This window comes from Sinocyclocheilus rhinocerous, unplaced genomic scaffold, assembly GCF_001515625.1.
Source record: "Sinocyclocheilus rhinocerous isolate Xijiao unplaced genomic scaffold, SAMN03320098_v1.1 scaffold3136, whole genome shotgun sequence".
In the NCBI taxonomy this organism is placed as follows: Eukaryota; Metazoa; Chordata; class Actinopteri; order Cypriniformes; family Cyprinidae; genus Sinocyclocheilus; species Sinocyclocheilus rhinocerous.
In genome coordinates this window covers 374,727-386,413 of record NW_015655418.1, presented here as the reverse complement: position 1 = coordinate 386,413, position 11,687 = coordinate 374,727, and the positions used below count along the sequence as shown (strand labels likewise).

Sequence of the window (11,687 nt, the reverse complement as noted above, 5' to 3'; positions counted from 1 at the left end):
TAAATGATATATTGGTCAGGCTATAACAGTCACGTCACGTTTATTTATATAGCGCTTTATACAATAGATTGATTTAAAGGGATAGTTCAACCAAAAATTCTGTCATTAATTACTCACCCTCATGTCGTTTCAAACCCGTAAGACCTTCGTTCATCTTCGGAACACAAATTAAGCTATTTTTGATGGAATCTGACAGCTCTCTGACCCTCCCATAGACAGCAAGGGTACTACCACGATCAACGTCCAGAAACGTAGCAAGGAGAACGGTTAAATAATCCATGTGACATCAGGGGTTCAACCGTAATATTACGAAGCTACGAGAATACTTTTTGTGCGCAAAAGAAAAAAGTTCAGTTAGAATTAGCCTACAACTTGATTTTCTGCTATAAAGCAGCTGCCCAGTGTAGAGCTAGTAAATGATATAATCTTTTTATTAGTGAATGCAAAAATAAATAAACAAATAACGGAACAGTAGAATTTGTTTAATTTTTTCTTTGATTTGTTTCCTAAAAAGAAGAAAAATAAAAACTGACATCATTATTTAACCTAAATCTGTAATTACAGTTATTCCATTTTAGTTATATAATTCATATACAATTTATATCATTTCATATTATTTAGTTATATAATTTCATATACATAATTTGATTTAATAATAACCCAATTTGAAGCAAAAACAGAATGTTCCGACTAGCTTTGTGAAATTATACTACATGCCTGAATGATGCAAACAGCAGAAGCTCTGAATGAGAATAGAAACACTGCTTTAATATGAACTATACAGAGACGAGATGAAAAGAAAATACCACTTAAACTTTTCTGAAGACAGTCAGTTCCCCTCAGAATAGGGCTGTGCAAAAAATCGAATGCGATTTTTATGCTCATCTCGTCATCAAGCGTCTCTGGCCTGTGTTAACGGGCATTTACAGACTTCATATTTTAACATAAATGACATTTTGGAAAATGACTGCATTGCAACGCAGTTTGTGCAAGTCCAGAACAAAGAAGAGTTGCAATAAGACAAAAAAACGGCCGGTTGCCGATCGTGTAAGTTCCAGGGGCAGCTCCTTAAGTTTGGCCATCCTACACACACGCGACTGACCACTCGCTCGCACCAACAGGAGGAGGGTCGTGTTACTCTCAACACTGCAAATCGCGGTATACCTTGAAACCGGTAATCGGCCCATGCCTAAAATAAATAAAACAATTACATTAAAGTGATAGTTTGGTTTGCAAATATTAAAGCTTGATCTAGCTTAGGACTGTATTGATTACTATAACACTATAATGTGTTTTATGAGAGCTAATGTTGTGAATAAAATAATTTATTGAAAATATAAAATGTCTTGGCACTTTATATTGTACCATATATGACTTTCAAAAGGAGATGTTAGGCAGAATGATGCATCATTCAGTCAGTCAATTACTTCAGCATACAGTTAATTAAAAGGTGAATGAGAAAGTCTCTGTCATCTCATTTTGTGTGCCAAATATATTTATTTGTATTGTAAAAAATAATTGCAATTGTACAATAGTAATATAATTGTTTGACATTTGACATTCACTTCAAAGCTGAAGTAATTACCTAGTTTTTTACCTTGTTATTAGTTAGAATATGTGTATTCGGTATTTTAACTAATTGTAAAAGCAGAATAATAGAACAAAGCCTACTGATTAATTGGTGAAATAATCAAGGATTGTCGACTATCAAAATAATCGTTTGTTGCAGCCCTATTTGGAAAAGACTGTAGCTAAATGGTCTGATCCCTAACTCTTTTGACAGTACAGAATCAGAGCCAGTTTAGAGGTCTAGATGTTCCTCTCCACAAGAACGAACAGTGTAGTACAACAACAAACAGCTGACCAAATGAATTTTAATATCACTAGCAATCCAAATCATGAATAAAACACTACAACATTGGTGTGACTCTCAAACAATCACATCAAGATAAACAACAATGACAGAAGACACATTAAAATGTCTTCACATATTGTCTAAATGCAGGACAACGGATCTCACAGCATCACCAGCTAAACATACACCAACTTTAAACGAACGTCCTACTAAATCACACTGAAACTAAAAGAAACAGGCCGTGGTCGATGGCTGCGTCTCAAAATCTGGTGCTGTGTAAACACAAAGACAGCATTTTTGGATGTCACACACTCGACTCAAAGGTTCAAACGTGTCTGTGAAGCCCAAAATTCAGTCTTGGTTGTCATAAATCTAGTTAATGGGACTGAGTAGTTGTCTGCTTTTATAAATGCATCAGGTTAAGAGAAGTCTGTCAAAGTACCGAATCTCCAGGCTGTTGGCAGCCTACGCACCACCCACATGCAGCTTCACACTTACGACTGACTCCTCTGACGATCCATGGACTATTTAATCACTTAATTTAAACGTTAAAAGAACAATTAACAGTATTAATATCTTAATTCAGATGGAAGAGGGCTAATTTCACACGAGCAGGCAGACAGCTGTGCGGGTTAGCTGGCAGCTAGCTGGATCCATCACAACAATAACAGTGTTCCTTTAACCGGGTTCAAAACTGCTCATAAAGCGCCTTTAAATCAAATACGGAACGTCGCTTCTTTCAAAAGTAACTCGCAGAAACAAGTCGGACGGAAAACATTGCCGAACAGGTCTTGTATAAAGGCTGTATTGAAAGTAAATTGCGGGTTACACTTTACCTTCAATTCCGCACTCTCCGCCATCTTGTTTCTCTGGCGCAAGCGTGATCGGAGGCTCGGCACGTGACCAAGACGTGAGCTTGTTCAAACGTTCAGGAATCCCTCTCTAGTTAAAAAAATAGCGCGCGGATTACGCGATTTCACATTGCTTGAATGGAAAACATGGCATCATTCATCAGCGACAAGATCTCATGTAACGAAACGCTCTCGCTTGTTAGATTAATCATGTTATAAAATTCAGAAATGTGTTGCTGTATTGATTAAACAAAAAAAGGTAACGGTACTTTCTTTCTTTCCAGATAATCACATGCAATTTGCATTCGGTTTTGTCATCTGATCAGTTATGGGAAGTCCGAGTCATTTCCACAAATCGGTTCTTTCGAACAGTTCGTTTCATAGAACATGAATTAAAAAACAGTTAGGAGATTATGCCATGTTCTAATTTTGTAATCACGTGCACTTTGTTGCAACGATGGTTCATCTTTCAAAGTCAAAACCAAAAGCATTGACATTAAACAATGCTAAAATCCTTTACATCTTTCGTCTGATTTTGATAAATAAAAATAAAATGCTGATATGCGAGTTGATAACTTACTTCTTATCGAATCGTAAACATCTAGTTTGTAACATTTCTGCTGTTTGGCTATTTGCTATTTACTTTTTATCCCATCAGTAAAAATAACACATTTCTAACGTTACTTCATGTGTGTGTGAGGTGAATCAAACACTCTGTAAGATCGATTTTAAGCAGACAAGTTAAAGAACCAAGCGAATTTGTTTTTTAGTTTTATACAGCAAGACTTGTTTGAAAATATTTCGGATTTTTTTTCTGAGCGTGACGACACCAACAAAATTATTTTGAATCCTATTTCGAGTCTGGTATTACTAACATGATTTGTGTCCACTAGATGGCAGGCTCACACCTTTTATTGTAACTCCGTGCCTTAGCGCCGCCTTTCCTTTTTCCTGTAGTAAAGCGCAGACAAACTCATGAGGGCATAAGGATTTATTATTTTTACGCAGTTTCTTTTTATAATTTGTATTATCATCAAATAGTTTTGGTTTTTCATTGTGTCAGAACAAAGCCATTATGATGATTATTCTGCACATAATTATTCTGCTTATCTGTGCTGGATAATTGCAAAAAATTTAACTGATAAACCAATGAAGATAGTAATATGTTTATTTTGGGGGAAAACAGCTTGTCCAATAGACAGTAGTTAGAGTCTTCCTAACCCTAACCAATTCTACAAGCAGAAGTCAGCCATACAAATTGCCAATTTAGGCATAATTGCTAAAATCAATTTAAGCTGCCTATTAAGATTCTAAAATAGCAAAGTTCTAGAAACCTATACAGCTGACTACATAATAGCAGTAATTATGAAGACAGAACATTTATTTTTACCCAGCGTTTCATGAGTTGACAAGTGGGGTCTCATTATTTGTGATGTTGTCCATGAATACATGTTCTGTGGAAGCTGATGGGCTAAGAGGAAAGAGCCAAACAATACCTTCTCATCTTCAAGGTTGTTGTCGTGAACCAGCTGAAACAATACATGGAGATAGAAACTAATGTAACTGAGTTGTAAAATCAGTTACAAATGCTAAGAATTAGTGTTAGTGGATACTTGTGATGCGCCATTGGCCTTCATGACCCATAGTTGGCCTTTAGATGTAGGGACACCAGTCTCATGCTGCTTATATGTGCATTAAACAAAAAACAAAATTATGATGACTAAAAACTATTTCTTCTTTACAAAAAATACTTAATTATTTACAGTATATAAAAATCAATAAATGAAGTACAGCATAAGGGTATGAATAAGTATCGCAATCATCTTTCAGACGGTAAATATAAACTCAACAAAAGACATGAATAAATGGGAAAAAAAATTATTGCATACAACTTTTGATTATATAATTATAATTGTTAGTAAATATATTCAGCTCAATAAACCAAAAAGGAATGTCTAACAAAGGGGAGAAGATCATAAATTCACTCAGTCAATATGTATATGCTACACTACAGTATGTACAAAACAGCAATTCATAATTTTAACAAATGCTTGGATTTCTGCACTGATCAAAACTGTCATCATGATACAGTCATTTTCATGGAAATATGTGCAGGAATATTCAAACTAAGATTTTGATATCAATGTCATGTTGTTCTTTGGGACTTATACAGATGCAAATGTAGTTCATTGTTATGGAAATTGATTAAAATGAAGACAGACTCTCAAACAAGATCATTTTATCCACATTTCAGTAGTTAGGGCTGCCAATTTAAAGTGCTTTACATCAAAAATATACAAATATGCAGATGAGAATAAACAACCAACATGGACATGGAATAAATAAAATATACAAAAACATGAATTATTGTTGCAGCTAATTTAACAAACTATCACTAACAAAAAAGGTATCACAGGATACATAACAAATATTCATTGCACATAGCCACTTAATACCAGTGATTTCTACAGCTGATGATAATATTTTTAAGTGGGACGTCAATTTTTTTTATAATGCAATTTTCTAGAACTTTATATAAATTATACAGTACATACAGTGAGTCTGAAAACACTCTTTTGCAAATGAAAATGACTTCATTACAGTGTAAGAGCTAAAATACTACAGTACATACTTGCTTATTCCAGGTCTAAAGGTTGACACTGTTTTGCAGAGGAAAAAAGTAACGTTTTATTTGACACAGCAGTATTTCTAATGAACACTTATGTCTTCAATAGGTGTCCATCAAGGCGGTAGAAGAGGAGGTTTGAAGGTGCAGGTCCCAGCACAGTGACGTGGAGTCAGCATCTTACACGAGAAATGGTGTAGTGCGTCGTGAGCTTCTGGGAAAAAAGTGAATGAATAATTTAAAACAAAAGCAGCATATGATTATATATGTGTTGGGGTACAGAGAGAAACAGAGTGTGAGAAAAAATGTGTTCTAGGACAATAACTGCTATAATATACTGCAGTGTGGCTCAAATGGTTCTAAAATATATAAACTGTCTACAAATTAACAGCTGGCCTGGATTATCAAAAATATTCAAGGTCACACTTCTGAATACTGTCACAATGTGCCTTCCTGGGATACTTCCAAGAGCTTTTTTCCAAGTCCTTTAGTTATCTTGAATGCTAATATTTGCTTGCCTTTGCTAGAATCATTTACCTTTTAACTTCTGCTGAATAGTATAACGTGTCTCTCTCTCATGGTCCAACTCGCTGCACAAAGTGTCTGCGCAGGAGAGACAAAGGATATCTCAGGTCTGGAAGACAAATTTTTTTCCCCTCATCTAAACTGGTTCAGTTTTGTGCATGGGATTTTCTGGCATCCAAGTGTACGTGTAAATACCATCAGATCCCCGTCTATGCAAGTCCATTATTGCAGCAATGAAACTGCATAAACCTGATGCTTAGTAGCTTATAAAAAATGTGTAAGGACTGAACAAACTCGTTTGAACTCCAGAAAGGTCCACAAAAGGTCCTAAAAGCATGTCATCAGTTCTGATAGATAGTTTAGTGTATTGTTTTTTTATTAAATATAGCCAAAACCTGTCGTGTGAAGTTGAACGCATACCTCGAACAATCTGGAGTTGCTGCACCATTTCCTCTCTGTATGAGAGCTCCCTTTTCATTTGGTCTTGAAAACCGTCTAAGAAGAAAATGTGAAGTAAATTAAATATCAAGGCACATTTATGTTTATTACTATATAGAAAATAAAAATATATATAGTGCTTTGGAAAAATTTTCAGACCCTAATTAATTATTTTGACTGATTTATTAACTCTGCTTTTAAGTTTAAAACACTGAAACTTAAAATGATTTATATATGACATTATGTTAGAATATACTTCAAAACTTAACAGAAATATACGGTTCACAATACGTTTTAAAATTGTGTAGAATCAAGACATTTGAATGTTGTCGTTCTAAGAATCAGTTTTCATCAGCATCTCCAATATTAATTTGCCCCTGTTTAAATCATTGTCATGCTAAACTTTATCATGAGCTTCAGTATTTTGTTTCTGTTGGAGTATTTCATTATTTTCTGTACCATTCATTCTCAGTAAAAAAAAAAAGATGAAAAAACGTCCAACTATCTATCCACAGTGTGGAGAGCGTAACATTTAACCAAATGACCACACAATCTTTTCACTGTGATGAATGTTGGCAGACTTTTTATGCGGTTCATGTGCCCATGTTATGCAAAACTTATCTTAATCTATTTTCAGCTTTGTTGATTGTTGGATTCTTTGTTGCATGTCTTGCCAGACTCCCTCTTGTTTACACATGACAATATAATTTTGAACTGTGAGTTTTTAGCTATTATTATTTAATTTGAAATAACCAACTATTAAGCAGCATTTTACAGGCAGAGGCAATTTGTCACGCATTTGTATCCATATTTATAAAAGCTAATTATATTCAAACAGTCATTTTTATTTTCTCGGCAAGTTTCAGTACTTATAAATAAAAATATCAAAATATTTAAATTTAGGATGACTTAAATTCAAGCTATTGTAAGTAGGTAAGTTGGTCACAATTATTATAATAAATTATTATGAATTAATGATCTGATATTTTTGTAAACATTTAGGAAAGCATAAAGAATATATTAGAAAGAATTTTAACATATACCAACCTACCTTTTAGATTCTGGAATTCACGCTCCAACTTTTTTCTAAGCTCAACTTGTTCCACAAGTTGTTTCTGCAGTTCCGCTGTTAAATAAATAAAAGAAGCAGCTCATGCAAATTTTTAAAAATGACTCTGAATGACAAAATGATCAATGGTTTTATAACCAAAATAAACAAAAATGTTATGCTATTGCTGAAACCCCCACGGAAACCATAATTTCTAAATAAATTGCAACGTTTTCTTTTCAGCTCTTCTAAATGTAGCATATATTGTTTTGTTTGATTACCTTTGGCCATGTTCTCTATGTTTTTCTCAATTAAGGAGACCCTGCTGCCAGTGTCCTCGCGCACTGATTCCTCATCTGCACACACAACAAATACAGTATGAAGAAAATCAACAGACTAGTGCAGAATATTAGGAGGGCCAGTTAACCGTACGCACCATCATTTGGTTCCTTTAGGCGCTCCTCGTTGATGTTGGTTTGATCCTGATGATTTTTGGGTTCAGTCTCTTCCACCGTAGACGAAGGTTCTTCTTCATGCACGTCTTTTACTATATTTATGTTACAAATGCGGTATGATAATAATGACTTTGTTTTTTAAAAAATGATGAAAGAAAAATCCACATGATTGAAAATAGGCCTACCACTCGATTCGCGTTGGTAAGTGGTCGTTGAACCAAAATTAGATGTGCTCATCTGATGCACATGCTCGTCCCTTTCACGCGCATAGACCTGTAAAATTGAGAAGACAATTATTCGCAGTTATACCATTTTGCATTTTCTATTAGAATGCGATTAGTAGAATACGAGTGGAACGTCCGCTATTTTGATCTGATTACATTTTTAAAAGAACTAAGATTATGACGAGCCACTCATAACAAATTTCCTGAATTAATCAGTAGGCTAAGTTTTAAAAGCAGCGCGACAATGATCTCCACAATCTGGATGCATTCACCTTACTTACTCATTTTAAAACATTAACAATAATTAGCCGACTTATATAAATTAGATTAAAATAAAAACGCACTTTATAAAATTAAAAATAAATCGAAAGGATTTACTTATAGTTGAAGGGAAGAAAAAGAAAAACATTACATTTATTGCCGTTTTTTACTATAACGGGCAACTTTATATAGATATTTATAATTTCAAATTATAAGGAATAATAAATATAATTGTGAAAAATTTCATGAAAAGCAAGCCGTTTAGTAGGCTACCTAACCCTGCTTTTTAAAATGAGAAAAGAATCTTATATAAAATCACTCATGGTCCTGTTAGTTACTCACTTCAAAGCGCGTCGTGTGTTTATTGCCGTGGCTCTCCAAATCAGACGACCGCGTTTCACTTGAATTCGTCGTGTGTAGGTCACTCAGGGTGTGCATTTGGCTATTATCTTGGTCTTGACCTTTAACCCCATCACTCTGCGCTACGGTCAAACCGTGAGGACTCCGCCGGTCATCCACAGACGGCTGCAAACACTCCTCGTCCTCGTGCACTTTATGTGACTCAACATCCACATCCGGATCGTCCACGCTGTCCACGTCCGGAGACACCGATCTATAACTAGAGCTTTCACTCAAGAAATCTGGTGACATATAGCCAGATCGAGGACCAGAATAGGGACCCCTGTTTCCGTATAGTTTTGCGATGCTCTCAACATCTTTAACAACCGGCCTGAATGCAGATATGTAGCTTATTTTTCTTGGGGTGGCTGGCATTCCTTCTATCGACCTGCTCTCATCCCCAGATTTATCCTCCTCGTTTCGGGTAGACTGAGTGCTGGAACAGCGTTCATTATCAAGTAGGCTGTCTTTAGGGGTGCTCGTGCTTCGGTCACTTTGCTCTGACACGTCTAGCTCACCATGTCTGGTGCACAACACGTCAGATGGAGGTTTAGGTTGGGCATGGTGGTATGTTGGCATGGCCAAGGTGCCTGTTGTAGGCCAAAACATAGGAAAGGAGGGATAGGCACTGTCTTTAGCGCTCGGCCAGAAAACACCTGACAGGTTTGTTTTGTTTGGCTCTCCCATCACCACACCGTCATCCTTCTTTTGACACAAACCAAACGCCGGGAAACCGTATGGATGTGGAAAGAGCGGTGGTGGAATTTTCTGTAACATCCCAAAACTCTTACTGGGCACCGGAATAACGGGGTAACTGCGTATGCTGCTCGGCATCGTCACGTTCCCCCTGTCATCCTCACATCGGAGAGTTTTGTGGGGCATCTCAGACGGTTCCCCCTGGGTCTGACCTCTCGGTGCTTGCGTACTAAGCGAGGACGAACTATTAGACCCACCGACTGGCAGCGTCCTCTTGCGGTTGCCACCGTTAAACATGGCTTTGACGTCTTCCCAGGCATGGGCCACATCGTCCGGTGAGTTTTTATCAGTCAGTTTTAAGTGTCTTCTCCATGAATTGAAGTTTGCTGCGTCGGGCTGCGTGTATTTGGACTCCGGCGTGCGATGAGAGTGAAAGATGAACTTGTTTGGGGAGAAGTACATGTTGCAGAACGAACACTTAATGCACTTCGCTCTCGAGCTGTTGTATCTGGCTGGGATGAAACTGCCCCGGCTGCCCCACGCGCATTCGTGCGATGCGTCAAAGGCGAAATTTTCTGGTAATTTCGGCGGGTTCTGGGCACCCAGGAACGACTTGCAGAGCCTCTCGGCCTCTCGCTTTGTAATCATCCCGCAGCGTCTCGAGGAAATAGGCATAGCCCCCGCGCGCCTGAGAATCTCCAGCTGGACCGGAGTGCACTGCACACAAGTGATGCCCAGGGCCACGCGCCGGTTGTGGATTTCGTTATAGCTGTAGCTCTTCAGGAGAGTGTTGGATATTTGAGCTAGGCAAAGTCTCTCTTGACCGTCTATGACTAGTGAAACGATCGGTATTCCGTATAAAGAGGTTTTGCTGACTTGGTTCGGCTTGAGTGTTGGGCCAGAGTAAGACTGCAAGTCTTGTTTAGAGTTCGGCGAACAGCTGGGGTCTCTTCCAGCCGGCAGCTGATTTGGGATAGATTCCATTCCTGGAAATCTGCGAAGATGGATACAAGGAATATTTTTAAGGACTGATTTACAAACTGAAAAAAAAAAAAAAAAAAAAACCCCGACGTATTAATGTCTTATTTCACAGATTTATAAAAAGATAAAATGTATAGTAGTAGTAATAATAATAATAACAATGAGAAGAAGAAGCAGAAAAAGAACCTTACACCATGGTTACATTAATCTATTAAAAAAAAAAAAAAAAAAAAATTCTGTCTAAAGATAAATATACCGAGATGGTCGTCTTTGTGGTATTAACTTCTACGAAATTCTACTTAGTCCATTTTAATTTGTTTACAGTTTGTTTACAATACAACTTTACTCTTTGTGTTGAACAAAAGACAGTTTAGAAAAAGCAAACAAATGTTGTGTCAACACCATGGATTATAAAGGAAAAAGAGGAAGGAAATGATTCCTTGAGCCTTGCCGAAGAGCTTAACAAAGGTGTAAGAAGCTTTAAGCCTATTTAATTGTAATTACAAAAGATGAGCTTTACATCTTTGGTCTGTTGATAAACCAAATGAAGTATAATTAAGATTACAACTTATTTTTCTATTTTCAATTTAAATAAAACTTAAAATGCGCGTCAAGTACAATTGATTTTTATTTAGGCTATCTATAGGCATTGTAAAGAGGCTATATATTTAAATAGATATTTATAGCCCATTTAAATAGATTGTAGGCTACATATGACAAATTGTGGATAAAGATTCAAACGGTGTTTGGTTATTATCGCAGCTCCTCGCGATTATTGTTTGCCTCTGAACAGTTAAAGAAACAAGAATTTACACTGCAAACATAAACAAATCTCACCTTTTTCAGAAGAATGCGAAGTGCCTTTTATCTGTGGAGGAAAACGCGTATTGGAAACCTTCGAGTCCTTTGGATAAATGCGCTCTATCTGTCCTCTATTAGAGCGTTCTGGTAATCAGACGCCTTGGAATCCCGCCGATCTGATACAAAATGTCCACGAGCGCTTATTTAGCGGTTTTTCTCTTAGGCCTATTAGAACGCGTGGACTTGCATCATACTCGGCTCTCCAGCGACTAGTGTTGAGGTGCGCGCGGAGGGTGACCACATGCTAGTGCGGACCTCAACGACACAACCACTGAAGACATTCGACAGCGCTCAAGTGACAGCTAAACTAATGGCGAGGCACTCCCACTTAGCGCCAGCATATTTACATTAACTATTTGCCTTCGGGACCAATGGGGACGACAGTCAGTGCTGTCATCGAGGCCTGGAGACGTTTAAAGTTCACCACCTGATCTTTTAACACATGAAAGTGATTGCTTGTCTGCCAG

General features: G+C 37.0%; 1 protein-coding gene across 2 annotated transcripts; it reads right to left on the bottom strand.

Moving 5' to 3' along the window:
- Positions 1–5,385: 5,385 nt before the first annotated feature.
- LOC107718315 (SKI family transcriptional corepressor 1 homolog-B) lies at positions 5,386–11,349 on the bottom strand. Of its 2 annotated transcripts, none has more exons than XM_016525343.1 (8): positions 11,197–11,349; positions 8,626–10,372; positions 7,984–8,071; positions 7,780–7,890; positions 7,625–7,699; positions 7,347–7,421; positions 6,278–6,352; positions 5,386–5,546 (listed from the first exon to the last, which is right to left on the bottom strand). In XM_016525343.1, exons 2-8 carry the CDS (start codon positions 10,360–10,362, stop codon positions 5,449–5,451), a joined length of 2,259 nt encoding a protein of 752 aa, XP_016380829.1. In that variant the 5' UTR covers positions 10,363–10,372; positions 11,197–11,349; the 3' UTR covers positions 5,386–5,448. The 2 variants fall into 2 exon arrangements, with proteins under 2 accessions (XP_016380829.1, XP_016380830.1); XM_016525344.1 differs by having other exon boundaries at positions 5,386–5,543.
- Between the last annotated feature and the right edge of the window lie 338 nt (positions 11,350–11,687).